Source organism: Miscanthus floridulus, chromosome 7 (genome assembly GCF_019320115.1).
Source record: "Miscanthus floridulus cultivar M001 chromosome 7, ASM1932011v1, whole genome shotgun sequence".
Lineage (NCBI taxonomy): Eukaryota > Viridiplantae > Streptophyta > Magnoliopsida > Poales > Poaceae > Miscanthus > Miscanthus floridulus.
Window position 1 is genome coordinate 90,549,502 of NC_089586.1, and position 16,039 is coordinate 90,565,540.

The window sequence follows — 16,039 nt, forward strand, 5'->3', positions numbered from 1 at the left end:
AGAACGGGATGAACGTAATATGAAATTGCAAATAAATATGAGGCTTATGATAATGAGAAGGGGTTCAAGTCTTTATTCGAAAGGACTAATCGCCACAGGCGAACAAGATCAAGAACTGAGGCCCTGGTTCACAGCAAGCGGCCTTGGCGGCGACAGTTGCAGCAAAACGACGTTTGTTTCACGAGGAAATCAAGAACTAAACAAAACACAAACCCTAAGGAGAGCGACGGCTGGTATTTATAGAGTCTTGGGCGTCACCCCCCTGGACGCGGCCCCTAATGGGCCCAAACACGATACACGGTCCAACGGACCAAAAGACGGTGTCGCAGCACCCTGACAGATTCTGGACGCTGACTTGTTTCGACGATTCCCGTTGATTACGAAGGCCTTTTGATGTGAAACCAATTGGGTTGGTTTCCTTATCCAATTAGCTTTCCATCCATATGTGGATTGTCGAAAACGGAGTCCGGATGCGTCCTGGGTGACCAATTTAAGGCAGACTGGTCCTGGAGCCCGAACCGGACTCGAACTTGAGTTGGACTCGGCTTCCACCACGAAAAAGATGAATTGGACGCCCATGCTGGACCTCCTCCTCTACTTGGCTTGTATGCGATGAAGTAGTGATGTCCTCATCAAAGCATGTGCTTGAGGTCCGAACCTGGCGGTTCTGTGGTTGTGAGCTAGTGAACTTGATCGGTGTTTGTTAACTTAAAGAAGGGCTCTCTCTTTGTTGGAGGGGGTGCATCCCCTTTTATAGATAAAGGAGATGGCTTTACAAGTGAGAGGGTGATGGTACGTATGCTACTGAGCTTTGTTGCCCATGCCGGCGGTTACAAGATAATGGTAGGTGCCTACAACACTGTTGATGTCACTGTAGAATGTCATGTGCACGTGGGAGGTCGTGTTGCCTTCTTCAGGAATGGCAGACGTTGGTACCTACAAATACTGTTTGATGCCTAGAGGCATGTAAGGAGTTTCACCACGTTCACCTGGTATGGTAAATTCCGGCGCCCACAACACTATTGATGCCCAGAGGCATGTGGGGGGCCTTACCGTATGGGAGCTAACGGCGCCCACAATACTGTAGAGGGAGATGTCGGTGCCTACAATATTGTTTGTGTCAGGGTGGTTTGCAGAGTACTGTTCCTGCAGGCGTATAGGGTATGGTCCCTGGAATCGTGGTTTGACTTGCGCGCCCCGGCTTGCTTTCTCCGTTCATCCCCTGGTCCTTTTCGAGCGGGCGTTCCCGGTCGGATGACCCCAGTCGTGCTCTGGTCGCGCCAGTCGGAGAAGAGCGATGAGGAGGGTTCCTGCGAACCCCGGTCGGAGATGCAGGGTCAGAGTCAGAAGTAGTGCTTGGGCCAGGCCGTCCGATCGGAGAGGCCGTCCGGAGGCGGCTGGAGTCCGAAGCGAGCGCTCCGGTCGGAGAGGTGGGCCGAAGTAGTCGATGAGCGGGCGTTGTTCCTCTTCGGCCAGACCTTCCGGTCGGTGACTGGACCGCCTTTCCGGCCTGTCGTTTTAGACTCTTGGGCCAGCCCATAAGTTACGTGCTGTCTGCTCGGGCCGAGCCTTGACGTGGAAGCCGGTCCCCGAGGGACCCCGGGTCTATGAACCCGACACAAAAAGGTTATGAAATTAAGTTAATTAAATTTTTCCCACTAGTCAACTACAAAAAAAAAACTTACAACAGGGTAGATTAAGTGAAATCCTCAAATAGTAACAAGCACAAGTTCAAACGACAAGCACATACAACAATCCTAATTTCTTTATAAGTTCCGTGTCAAATAGAAGTGTCGAGTGGATCTGTGAGTCGGTTTCTGAGCTAGCTAAGCCCATAAACTTCTTTTTTGTAAACCTGGCGTCCCTAATTGATTCGAGTCCAAAGGTTACATCAAAATGAATGCCTCGCAGAGTCGCAGGTTTGTTCTGCTGCCCAGGCGGGTACCTTTCACAAGCTCGACCATCTTTGACTTGCTTTCACTAGCCTGACAGTTATTAGAGCCAGAACTATCATCCCACAGCAGCTGGCTGACAACTAAGCAAGCTATACGTATAGATAATTTGCAAACTCACATAATCCTCAAGAGTGACTATACCTCGCCAATGCAATTAACTAGTAAAATCAAACACTACACTTCAACTCCATTAATTTATGAAAACACATGCATGTATAACACCACATACAGTCCACACACAGAGACAGATACACTAACAACACTTATACAACAACAGCTAAACACACTAATCCTCAGGTCCCATTTTATTTGCTGCGTGCGCAGCGCAGATTATATACTACATGTACTAGCAGCAAGCACCGGAGTATGCGTGCCGGACTGCCGGTGATGCATGGCAGTCATTTCCCAAAGAGCGACTTGAACCACCACACTCCCTTGGTGTCAGTGGGCGCGGCGTCGCTCTCCGGCGGCGGGTCGTCCTGCGGCGTCCTGTGCAGCTTGCTCACGTCGTAGCCTTCCTCCTTGGCCCGCTCCACCAGCTGGTTGTACACCTCCTCGTCGATACTCGTCTTCCTGCACAGAATCTGCACACGCATACGCACGCAAATGAAAGATCCATGAGCACACACAGCTTTGGACGAACCGAGGTGGAAGTGGAACTGAACGTACGGTCTTCTTCCTCTGAAATTAAGAGAACTTGAGAACTGGCAATTGGTTTACATACCCAGAGGTTCTTGCGGCGCGGCTCGCCGACGAGCGCGTACTGGTAGTCGTCGTCGACGTAGAGCACCCAGTAGTCGCCGACCACGGGGATGATGGGGAGGAAGGGCGGGAGGTAGAACTTGACCTTGAGCTTGGCTTCGTCGCTGCTGGCGTCGGCCTTGTAGGCCGTGCCCTCGATGTAGTCGCGCTTGCCCTTGCTCCACGTCTCGTTGAGGACGTGCACCGTGGCGCCGTCCTCCAGCAGCCTGTAGGTGGCGCGCGTGTCCCGGCCGTCCCGGGGCTGGAAGAAGGACGGGAACGACGCGATCTCGTACCACCGCCCCATGTACCGCGCCACGTCCAGACCCCGCACCACCGTCATCTGCCCGCCGCTCTTCGCCGTCGTCTTCCCCTCCGCCGCCATTGTTGCTGGTGGGTGGTATGGGTTACTGTGTGCTTCTCAATTCGATCGCCTGTGTGACAATCCGGTGACTGCCGCTGGCTTGTTGCAGTTGCAGGTGCTTGCTTCGGAGCTTGCTTGCGATGGATGGATGGATGGATATATAGAAGGGGGAGAGGAGGGGTCGTTTGATTTGGAGCAACTGAACACGAGAGGATAAGGTGTTGGTGCGAGGAGAAAGACGTGGAGGGCTCTCGAACGCTTAGCAAGTGTTTGTCTGTTTGCCTAGGGGCCAGAGGGCGCGGGGCCAGTCCCGTCTGCACGTGGAGACTTGTACGCGAAGGTAACTGCTTTACTGTACATCTCTCCATCTACTACCGTGTTGCATGCACGTTGGTTTGTTTTGATTCCATTGGAAAATCATCGTGGCAACGTCGACCTCCCAAATTCCCAATGAGACTAGTACCATTTCTGGACGCATGTACGAAGCCATTTTGTGTGAAAGCCTGTCTCACCTTCTATATTCCAAATAAACACCGACGATTCCTCCCTTTTGCAGCTGTTTTTTTAACAGACGGACCAAAAAGTCGCGCTGCCTCGCTTTGGTAAGATTTCACCTGAATCTAAAACGCTAATGCTCACGCTCCGTCCGTCCGGATAAAAAAAAATCAAATCTCTCCACGGCACACTCTGTCTCCTAGCTCCGCGCTCGTCGGTCCCCCGCTTCTCCGCTTTGCGCTACGTCGTATGAAAAAAAAAGGTGAAAAATGCATGCTGCAAGTCTTATGTTTTAGGTGTTTCAGATATTTTATAGGTATATTTTGCAAAAGTAGATCGGTGTGTTATATATGTTGCAATTGTTGTACACTTATGTTGCAAGCTTTTATTCCCAATGGTTTATCTGTTCTTCCAGATGTATATTGCAAGTGTTTTTATTTCGATATTGTATATGTTTCACACATATGTTATAAGTATTTTGATCTGGATGTTGCATATGTTTTGCAATGGTTTCTGAAGTGTTTTCAGGTGTTTTTGCAAGCGCAGACGCATGTTTCAAGTGTTTCATCTGTCTTTAGACGTATGTTGCAAATGTTTCATCTCGATGTTTTAAAAGTAGATCGGTGTTGTACTACCACAGCCGCCTGATGCCGCTGCTGGGCGCCGTGCATGCATGTGGGAAGTGGATGGAGCGTTGCACGGCTACAGACGTAGGAAGCGGAAGGGAAGCACGGGAAGCGACGCAGGTGATCCTCGCCTAGCAGGAGCATGCAGTAGCCGCGGGCATCCGTGCTAGTAATGCCCAATCTAAAAAAGATGAAAAATATTGCACCACAGCTAATTGAAAGTGCAATCGAGCTTAATTGTGGGTTTTGGTAATAATGACTACGCAATTAGAGGACTAATGAGATTTATCGAGTTCATAAGCAGGGAATCTATAATCGAGGATGTTATACGAGACGGAGGAGTCCCCAATTTCAAGTGTTGACGGCATCAACTCAAAAGGAGGTCTAAATTCTTTTATATTTTGAATTTGAGTTTAGCAAAATCCATACTATAAAAGGGGGCACAATCCTCAATCTAAAATGTGCTACCAAGTGCTCTATATTTCACTTACATCCTCAGTTGCTCAGCCAAGACAGCCAGCACTACATTTCTACCCTTGTTGTATTGCCTAGTGTGGCAGTGCTGCACCCGGAGAGAGGCACTACCGCTGAGCGGCACTGCCGCACTTGAGCCGCGGCACTGCCGTGACTTAAGTGACCGTTGGGGACTGGAGGGGTATTTATACATTTTCCCATCCCCTCCAACGTCTCTCTCTTCTTCCCAAAAACCGTTCAGTTCGAGCTGACATAGCAGAGTGCTCATCTCTCTCTCCTCTATTGGTGATCTTGAGCTTCCAAGCTTCTCCATTGATTTCTCCATCAATTCTTGAGAGAAAAAGGTCCCAAACTCGATTAGAGAGCAAATCCTTTGATTCCCCAACTCAAAAGAGCATTTGGTTCACGTTTTGTCCGGCGGTTGTATTTGTTACTCTTGGAGCTTGGCTCCTAGCCGGCAAGAGCATCGCCCGTAGAGCTTGCCAACTTGTGTGGCAGCCCCGGAAATTTTGTAACCGTCTCTTGAAGCTAGTAAACTCATCCCTCACATTAAGAGTTGAGTCTCTTGACTTGAGAACGAGTAAGGGTTGCAAAGTCCTAAGCCTTAGTGGCTAACCTCTATAACGTGGACTTAGGCAAGCCTTGGTGACGAGCTGAACCATGGGATAAATCCCTGTGTCACCTTGTGCTTAAGTTACTTCACTTGCATTTCATATTGTTGTTGAGGTGATTTCTAGGGTTTGTGGCCGATCTACTTATGTGTGGTGTTCTTACCACTTCCAGCTGTCGATATGTGTTACATATACCTACAGGAAGCTCAATAATTTCTCCGATCCAAGTTACCATTCATAGTTTTTGAATTGTGCCTCGAAGTTGTCTGCAGGTGCGGCAGTGTCGCTGTTCTGGCTCGGTAGTGCCGCAGAGCAGTAGTGCCGTGGGCATAGAGCGGCAGTGCCGCAGGTTGAATTTGATGAAAGTTCAAGTGTTTGTTTTAACAGGCCTATTCACCGCCCTCTAGGCTAACCAGAGATCCTACAAGTGGTATTGGAGTAGGTTACCTCGTGTGCGCTTCACCGCATGATGTATGGAGCCCAGAGGAGGCACTAGTGGCGTGAAGCTAGTGGATGTTGATCCAGAGTGAGTTATGCTGCACGACACTGACAACAGTGAGCTAAGTGCTTCTACAACAAGTAATACCACACTTTCATAGCTTGAGGCTACCGATGCCGAGAAAGCTCACAATGATGAAGAAAGAAGACTTGAGGCTACCAATGCCGAGAAAGCTCACAATGATGAAGAAAGAAGAAAAAGGAAGGAAGCTAGAGAGGCAAAAAGAGAAGCAAGAGAAAAGAAGAAGAAGAAGGAGCAACAAAGGCTTGAATACATGAAGCAAAGAAAAGAAGAAAGAAAGCTCAAGAGAGAAGCAAGAAAAAAAGAAGAGAAGCAAGGAAGAAGAAGGAAGAAGAAGAGAAGGCAACTAATGCATCATCAAGTGACATCTCAAGTAGTTCCGAAGATGGAGATGATGATGAATCCTACCAAGTGTCAAAAGGGGCAAGATGGAAAAGAAAGAACAAGGCAAAGTCGACTCCAACAACAAATATGCCACCGTATCCTTTAACTATTCCTCTATGCCTATGACTAACCTTGATCGGAAGTCTTTCATCAATATACCCGCGGGGAAGTTACCTCATTTCGATGGGACTAACTTTGCCAAGTGGAAGCACTTGATGAGAGCCTATCTTATAGGTCTTCACCCCGACATTTGGGAGGATGTTTGCAATGGATTCGAACCACCAGTTGATCCCAATAATCTAACACTAGATGAAATGAGAATTATTCATCTCAATGGTCAAGCCACAAGTGTGTTGCTTAGTGCTTTGGATGGTGATGAGTACAATAGAGTCATTAGTGTTGATGTTACCAAGCAAATATGGGACACTTTACACCTTGCACATGAAGGGGTTGACAAAGTGAGGAAGGCAAGAATTGATTTATTAATGGCAAAGCTTAACCGGTTTGTGATCATGGACGGAGAAGGGACACAAGAGATGTTTGATAGATTGATGACTATGGTGGGCAAGATTAGAGGCTATGGCTGTGATGAGCTCGATGATCACAAGGTTGTGAAGATCATATTGAAAGCTTACTCGCCTAGAAATGAGACCGTAGTGACTCTAATTAGAGACAAGAAGAAGTTTGTACTTCACACCAAATGATGTACTTGGGAGGATCTTGACATTTGACATACAAAGAGAAGAAGCAAATGAGAGGAAAAGGCTTGGTAAGTTGCAAGCAAAGCTAGATGGCATAAAGATCAAGGATGTAGCTCTCAAGGACAACAAATCAAGCAAGAATGGCTCTACAAGCAAGTCCAAGATCAACAAGGAAGCTTGAACAAGCAAGCCCAAAGCAAACAAGCAAGTCCAAGAGCAAGTAGAGACTACATCATCCTCAAGTGAGAGTGAAAATGATGATGATCAATATGAGAAGGTGGATGATGTTGCTCTCTTTATGAAGAGATTTCAAAAGGGGCTAAAAAAGCAAGGCTACAAGGTAGTGAAGAGGAAGTTTCCAAACAAGAAGAAGAGGACATGCTACAATTGTGGTAGCACCGATCACTTCATTGCCAAGTGTCCATATGAGATCGAAGACAACAAGTACAAGAAGGACAAGACCGATCGTAGAAAGAGCAAAAAGTACATGGGAGAGGCTCACATTGGACATGAATGGGATTCAACTAGAGAGAGCACAAGTGAAGAGGATGAGAAGGTTGCAACCATTGCTATTCACAAGTCATTTCCTACACCAAGGCTCTTTAACAACATGTCCAATGATGACTACTACTCCCCTCATATTTGTCTCATGGCAAAGGGTGAGAAGGTAAAACCAAAATCTAAGTCTCCACCTCCACCTCCTAATGATATCTCTAGTGGTGATATTAGTGATAGCTCTAGTGACAATGAATCTAGTGATGAAGAAATAAACATGATAACTAAAAATTTGGATGGAAAGACCAAATTGTTCGTCACTAAACTAATAGAGGAGTTAGAGAGTGTCCAAGCCGAGCTAGAATCTAGAGAGGAAACTCTTATCCAACAAGAGGATCTCTACATTGCTAGCAAGGAAGCTCTTGCATTAGAGAGAAGTGAGGTGGAATCCTTTCACAAGGCTTTGGCCAAAGAGCCAGAGAAACATGCTATCACAAAGAAAGCAAATAATGCACTCAAGAAAAAGTATTATGACTTGGACGAAAAGCATAAAGAACTTGAGCTGTAATATGGCATTCTTTGGGAAAGCAACTCACATCCCTCTAAGGCAAAGAAAGCCTCAACTCTCTCCACTAGTCAAGGTTGTGGAAAATGTTATAATCTTGATTCGAATGCCTATTCCACTAACCTTGCAAACATGGAGGCTATGAAAAAGGAGATTGCTAGGCTCAATGAAATCATTGGAAAAGGGTGCATGGGTAAGGCCCAATCCAATGACAAGAAGAAGAATGAATCAAAAGGGTCACAATTCAAGCAAGGAAGGCACCCCTCAATCAAGCATGGCCTAGGCCACACAAGAGGAGCCAAGACAAATGGAAGAAGGATAGTGAATGGCTATGAATATGTGTAGTTTGAGAGGAAGGGCAGAATTGGTGTAGAGCAGCCTGCATAGACCATGGCTGTGCAGCGTCCCCGAGCGGTAGTGCCGCGCCCCGCAAAAATGGGAAGGCTACTAATTTTGTTCCTGATTAGACAAAGCCCATGAAGAAGGTGTTCCAGCAGAAATAGTTTTTTCAAAAGCCTAAAGAATCAATGTGGGGCACCAAGAATAAGTAAGCCTTCCAACCGAAGACCCAAGCACATCGACAAAGCTTGACATCATGCTTTGTTTTGAAGAACAACAGAAGTGGAAAAATGGTTGCCACATACGTTGGAAAGGAAACCAACATATATAGGAATACTTCTATATGGGTTCCTAAGTTTCTTGTGACTAACATGCAAGGCTCCAAATCAAGTTGGGGACCTAAGTCAAACAACTAAATCTATTTTGTAGGCATACTGCTCCGGTGGATCAAGTTGGGTGCTTGATAGTGGATGCACAAATTATATGACCGGAGAAAGGAGTATGTTTTCATCATATTCCCCAATGACACATTCAAATGAAAATATTGTCTTTGGAGACAATTCAAAGGGGGATGTGATTGGTCTCGGTAAAGTTGCTATAACTCTTGAGCATTCAATTACAAATATATTACATGTTGATTCGTTAAGTTATAATTTGTTATCCGTTTCTCAATTGTGTGAGATGGACTGCAATTGTCTCTTTACGGATAAATGTGTGGTAGTCTTTAGAAGGGAGGATTCCTCTATTGTCTTTGTGGGTCGATTAAAGAACAAGCTTTACCTAGTTGATTTCAATAAAAGTAAAGCTAAGCTTGAGACTTGTTTAGTGGCAAAATCTAGAATGGGTTGGCTTTGGCATCGTCGACTAGCTCATGTTGGGATGAGGAACTTGGCCAAACTTCTAAAAGATGAACACATCCTTAGACTAACAAATGTTCACTTTGAGAAAGATAGGATTTGTAGTGCTTGTCAAGTCAAAAAGCAAGTTGGCGTACCTCACCCACCAAAGAGCATCATGACCACCAAGCAACCATTGGAGCTAATACATATGGACCTCTTTGGACCGATCGCCTACTTAAGCCTCAGGGGTAACAAATATGGTCTTGTTATTGTTGATGACTATTCTTGTTTCACTTGGGTATTTTTCTTATATGACAAGTGCCAAGTTCAAGAAAATGTGAAGACATTTGTTATAAGAGCACAAAAGGAGTTCGGTCTCCGAATCAAGAAAGTGAGAAGCGACAATGGGACCTGAATTCAAGAACACTCTAGTTGAGGAGTTTCTTGATGAAGAGGGCATCAAGCATAAGTTTTCAACTCCATACACCCCTCAACAAAATGGAGTAGTAGAGAGGAAGAACCAAACACTCATTGACATGGCAAGGACAATGCTAGATGAGTACAAGACGTCGGACATATTTTGGTGTGACACCGTCAACACCGCTTGCCATGCCATCAATCGCCTCTACTTATACAAGAAATTGAAGAAAACTTCATATGAGCTTCTAACTGGTAACAAACCCAAGGTGTCTTACTTTAGAGTGTTTAGGTGTAAATGTTTCATACTTAATAAGGAATTCAAAACCTCTAAGTTTGCATCTAAAGTTGATGAAGGTTTTCTTCTTGGTTATGGATCAAATGAGCACGCCTACCATGTTTTCAACAAAACCTTTGGGAGAGTTGAAATTGCGATAGATGTGACATTTGATGAATCTAATGGCTCTCAAGTGGAGCAAGTTGATTCAAGTGTTGTAGGAAAGGAGGATCCACCATTGTGAAGCAATCAAGCAATTGGCTATTAGTGATATTAGAGCACAAGAAGATGAAGCTGCTGAAGTGGAGGTTCCTCAAGTTGTTGCTTGCACCAATTTCCGCTGACTGTACCTAATGCTGAACAACAATAGACACCCACTGCAACTCCAGCACACGACGGTGCCGCGCCTAAGAGTGGTAGTGCCGCACCTGTTTAGCCAGCAGCAGCTGATTCAACTCTAGTCCATGGACAAAACCTACAACACATCTTTGAACAAGAAGAAGATGAAGAACCAGGAGATGAACAAGAGGCCATTGATCATCCAAGTCTAAGGCAAATAATACAATGGGATCATCCCATTGATAATATCTTTAGGAGCCTTCGAAAGTGGGTAACAACTCGTTCTCACTTAGCAAGTTTTTATCAATATTACTCGTTTATTTTCTCTTTGGAGCCTCTTCAGGTAGAGCAAGCACTCGGTGATCTAGATTGGGTGATGACCATGCAAGATGAGCTCAACAATTTCAAAAGAAATCAAGTGTGGACCTTGGTGGAGAGACCCAATACCAATATCATTGGCACCAAGTAAGTCTTCCACAACAACAAAGATGAGAATGGCGTGGTGACAAGGAACAAGGCAAGATTGGTTGCTCAAGGTTTCACTCAAGTAGAGGGCTTGGACTTTGAAGAAACATATGCACCAGTGGCAAGGCTTAAAGCAATCTGAATGCTTTTAGCCTATGCCGCTCATCACAATTTCAAGCTATATCAAATGGATGTGAAGAGTGCATTCCTCAACGGTCCTATTCAAGAACTTGTCTATGTTGAGTAACCACCGGGCTTTGAAGATCCCAAGTTCCCCAACCATGTTTATAAACTCCAAAAGGCACTATATGGGCTTAAGCAAGCACCAAGAGCATGGTATGAATGCCTTAAGGAATTCTTGCTTAAACAAGGCTTTGAAATAGGCAAAGCTGATCCTACCATTTTCACTCATAAAGTTGTTAAAGATATCTTTGTGTGCCAAATATATGTCGATGACATAATATTTGGTAGTACTAATCATACTTTTTGTGAGAAATTTAGTAGGATCATGACGAAGAGATTCGAGATGTCCATGATGGGTGAATTGAAGTTCTTCCTAGGATTTCAAATCAAGCAAGTGAAGGATAGAACTTTCATTAGCCAAATGAAGTATATCCATGATATGCTCAAAAGGTTTGACATGGTGAATGCCAAGCCTATCAAAACTCCCATGTCAACCAATGGACATCTTGATCTTAATGACGAAGGGAAAGCCATGGATACAAAGGTATATCATTCCATGATCGGCTCTCTACTTTATTTGTGCGCATCTAGGTCTGATATTATGCTTAGTGTGTGCATGTGTGCTAGATTTCAAGCTAACCCGAAAGAGTGTCACTTAGTGGAAGTTAAAAGAATATTGAGATATTTAGTACACACTCCTAACCTTGGCTTGTGGTATCCTAAGGGCTCTAAGTTTGATCTATTTGGGTATTCAGATTCCAATTACGCCAGTTGCAAGGTAGATCGAAAAGGCACTTCTAGAACATGTCAATTTCTTGGATGATCCCTAGTGTCTTAGAGTTCTAAAAAGCAAAATTGTGTAGCTCTTTCCACCATCGAGGTGAAGTATATTGTAGCTAGTGCATGTTGTGCTCAACTACTTTGGATGAGACACATGATTTTGGATGTTGTTTTACCAAAATCCCACTCTTGTGTGACAATAAAAATGCCATAAAGCTAGCAAACAATCATGTAAGCCACTCAAGAACTAAGCACATAGACATCCGACATCATTTCTTGAGAGACCATGAAGCCAAAGGAGATATCAAAATTCTCCATGTGAGAATCGAAAAGCAACTAGCCGATATCTTCACTAAGCCTCTCGATGAGTCAAGGTTTTGTGCTTTACGTAGCGAGCTAAATATACTTGATTCCCGTAATGTGGTTTGAAATATTGCACACCTTTGATTGATGAACTAGCATAGATAGGAGAAAAGAATTGCAAAGATTTAAATATTATGATTCAAAATGTTTTATCAAAAGGCAACAAGTGCTCTATGATCATTGTTTATATTGATTATCTGCCACTGATCATAGTGTACTTGAGATATGTGTCCATATCATATATATATATATATTGAGTTATTTAACTATGGTTAATTCTCGCTATTCTGGGGAGTGTGGCTGTGCCGCGCTTGTCCCACAGTAGTGCTGCGCCGTGGCGGTGCCGCATGTGGCAAGCGGCAGTGCCACACTTTGAATTCCACTCTAAATTCGGTCCACAACAGCAATTACCATGGGGCCCATTTTTTCCCCTTATCTTTTTTCCGGCCCCCATGTAACTCCCTCCCTCTCCCTTCACCCGACATGCCGCTCTCCTTCTCTCTGTATCGTGCATCCACACCGCCTCACCATCACCGCGCCTTTGTGCCGTGCCCCGGCGGTGCCACGTGCGGCTGCTGGCCATAAACAGTATACTAGGTATATGTTTGGTATGTTGAGGGGTAGGAGAAAAGGTCCGACGAAGAGGGTATATATACAAGTGGAGCATCAACGGTCCATTGGATTACTGTGATCCAACGGATACGCGTTACTCAGCGCAGACACATTTGACGCACTAGCGTCATATCACGCGAATGTGTAATAAATAAAATATAATTTTGAATAAGAAGATATTATGCATTGAACCGGTATATCTTCTTTGTCGTCGCGTACCGAGTGGCACCAGCTAAGTATCTTTACATGTTTCTTAACTATGATTTCAAATTTCAAATATTCACAAATGTGTCACGATGAATCAAGAGTATCACCTAATGATACCTTTGTAGGTCATCCAAAGCTTAATTTAACCTGTCTATATATCATGCCTTGAATAGTTATGGTTGTACCTCTATCGAGTGAATATTGCGACACTCTTTAGGTCTTGTTTAGATTCCACGGCTAATGGTTAACTGCTAAAATTTTATTGAGATCCTATTTCATCATTAACTAATATGTTAACTAGTGTCTTAGCTATCACTTGGCTAAAAAATAGTTGTTAACTATCCTCAGCAACGAAGTTTGTTCTAAATGGGCAGCAACTTTCCATCATATTTTTATGCCATGCAACTCAGGCTGTAAGCCTATGATGTTCTACCTAGGTGGACATTAACCAGTGTCCATCCACCTAAGCCTGGTATGCAGTATGTTTCATGGGTCCTTCCTTTCCATTTGCCACAGTCATATAATTTTAACCATGTCAAGTAACGAAATGTTTGGTCCATGTTGGCTAACGAGGTTTGGCCCATAGTTCCTCTCATTAGTAATTAGGCCCATGAGCATGTATATTCTACCAGGCCTCCATGCTTCATAAAATGCCTGATATCATGTTTGCTTTTGGTTCTTCCTTTTATCGCTTCAAAATATAATATAGTAAGGGGGGTAATATTGTAACGCCACCACAACTCAATTATTCTATGTTTTTTTAAATCTCCCATAAATATAAATATATCTATATCTATATCTATATCTGTATATGTATCTGTATCTGTATCTGTATCTGTATCTGTATCTGTATCTGTATCTTATATTTTCAAACCCCACTAAGAATTATATCTCAACATGCAAGCTATCCACATCAACAACCCAATAGCACATGCAATTATAACCAACTCGCACATGTAATTATCTCATCATCCACTAACAATCATTTAGTTGTCCACGTCAATGTGTCAAACCATTTTCTTCATATAACTATAAATATAAGTAATCTAATCTCAATTTAAATCATCTGTGATCCCCGAAACAACGTGCGGGGTATCTAGTCTTGTAGTTTTTCTATATATTTTGAGTGTTTCATATGATACTCCTAGTAACTTAGCTCTTACTATAGAGCAAATCAAGTTATTACATGGAAGTTTTACTAATGGAACAACAAAAAATATAGATAAATATACCATAGAATATTTTTGAAAGTTAAGGATTTAACTGTACTAACGGAACAAGAAGTTTCCACTGGTCGACCATATCCAAATATAGCATAAAAATCAACTCCCCAAAAGGAGTAGTCAAAATACAAATAAAAATATCACATATCACATCACATTTGGAAAAATTATGGATCATTTAATTGTATTCGGTGAATATTAACTTTTCATGAATGGAATAATCCAGGGTATCACATAGAACAATGGATATTTTTTACAAGGATGATCAAAACATATATAGAATATGGATCGGTTTAATTGTACCATGAGAACAATAAATTTCATGAATGAAAAACCGCCCATAATGTAACATGGAACAATTAGTGTGTTCCTGTTGGAATAATCAAAGTGTAGTTAAAAACATCCTAGAACAACTCAAAAACATCATAGAACAACTCAAAGGTTCATATATACAGCACAAGAAAAACAATAAAATATCATTATGAAACAATATACTCCCTCCGTCCTAAAATAACTGTCGTTTTCGCTTCCCGAGAAATAACTTTGACTAATTTAATATAAAAAGATATTAATATTTATAATACATAATTGATATCATTAGATAGATATTTGAATATATTTTCAAAATAAATTTATTTGGAGATATAAATGTTGCACGTATTTTCTACAAATCTAATCAAACTTACAGCACAAAAACCCAAAACGACAATTAATTTAGGATGGAGAGAGTACATCATAACATAGAACAGTGGATTTTTTTCCTATTGCCATACTCAGAATATACAATAGAATAATATATTATTGAACAACCCAATATAGCATAAAAGAAAAGGAAAGAAGAGAAAATGAAAAGATGGCTTGACTCACACTATCCCTACACGTTATCGTTGGGAAAGTTTATCGCGGTATCAGTTGCGTTGCGCCTAAGTTGGATCTACATGGGCCAAACAAAAAATGAAGAAAACGGGAAAAAAGGAAAACAAATAAATCATCAATTGGATTTTATTGATGGGTCATGGGCCGAAGCATGCCAGGGTTGGATGGAGAGATGTTTTCCTCCAGCTGGGTTAGATGAAGGTTGGCAATGTAACGCTTAGGTTGTTCCTCATTCATCTTTCAAATCAGTCCCTTCCCCAAGCATCCTCAATAGGGCTACTCGCCGCCGTCCAAGCGCCCCCCCTCCCGGCCTCTCCTCCGGTCGCGGTCGCCGCCCACAAGCGCGGGGTGGCAGCGGCCAACCACGGGCCCAAAAAACAGAGCTCTATTGGCAACTCCCTCTCCACTCACCCCTCGCTCCTCTACCTTCCCACTTCCACCCTCCACCTCCGGCGGGGAGCAGCGGCGCCAAGCCGGATCCGCCCCCCTAGGGCCGAATCTGGCGCACCGAGGGCCAGCTCTCCTCCTTCAGCGATGGGAACTGGCCGGGTCGACCTACACCGGCTGTCGGGCGGCGGCGGCCCATCCAACCTCTCCATCTCTGGTGGTATGCGGCAGCGGTCGGCCGGATCAGCCCCCCCTGGGGCCAGATCTAGCGCTCCGGCGTCCAGACCTCCCTCGATGGCTGGCTGCGGCCGGGTCGGCCTCACCTACGGCGTTGACCGATGGCGGATGGCTGGATCCAGGCCCCCTAGACACCACCTACCGTCTAGAGGTGTCCTGGCATCGACTAGTGATGGATGGCCAGATCGAGGCCCCCTAGATAGCATCTACCGTCTGGAGGTGTCCTAGACCCTCGGCGGCAAGCGGCGACGACCTTACCAGGCGGTTGGGGAGCCGGTGGTCGGATCTGCTCCTCTACGGCAGCTGCTCTTGGCCAGGCCGGCATGCTCTCCTTCAGCGGCAGCTGGGATCAATGGCAGACATGGGTGAAAACCCCGTTAGGCTTCTTGCTTTGGGCCGATGATGGTGGCACGCCAGTGTCATCACCTTCTTGGAGGCGTCGTCATAATGCTCAGTTCGTCGTTGGAGGCTGCTGGGGCAAGTTTGGGGACAAAAGTTCATTTTAGGTGATCCTCACAACGAAGTTGGCGTCCGCGGATGTCATCACCTTCTTGAAGGCTTTGT

At 44.3% G+C, this 16,039-nt stretch overlaps 1 protein-coding gene across 1 annotated transcript; it reads right to left on the reverse strand.

Moving 5' to 3' along the window:
* Positions 1-2,114: 2,114 nt before the first annotated feature.
* Positions 2,115-3,265, reverse strand: LOC136463784 (temperature-induced lipocalin-1-like). The gene is made up of 2 exons (XM_066462761.1): positions 2,680-3,265; positions 2,115-2,539 (listed from the first exon to the last, which is right to left on the reverse strand). Exons 1-2 carry the CDS (start codon positions 3,079-3,081, stop codon positions 2,354-2,356), a joined length of 588 nt encoding a protein of 195 aa, XP_066318858.1. The 5' UTR covers positions 3,082-3,265; the 3' UTR covers positions 2,115-2,353.
* Positions 3,266-16,039: the final 12,774 nt, after the last annotated feature.

Excerpts from the sequence above, each read along its gene's own strand:
- LOC136463784 (XM_066462761.1), bottom strand. The coding sequence starts at position 3,081 with ATGGCGGCGGAGGGGAAGACGACGGCGAAGAGCGGCGGGCAGATGACG. Across the intron at positions 2,540-2,679 it reads CGCGCCGCAAGAACCTCTGG|ATTCTGTGCAGGAAGACGAG; the intron begins GTATGTAAACCA and ends ATGCGTGTGCAG.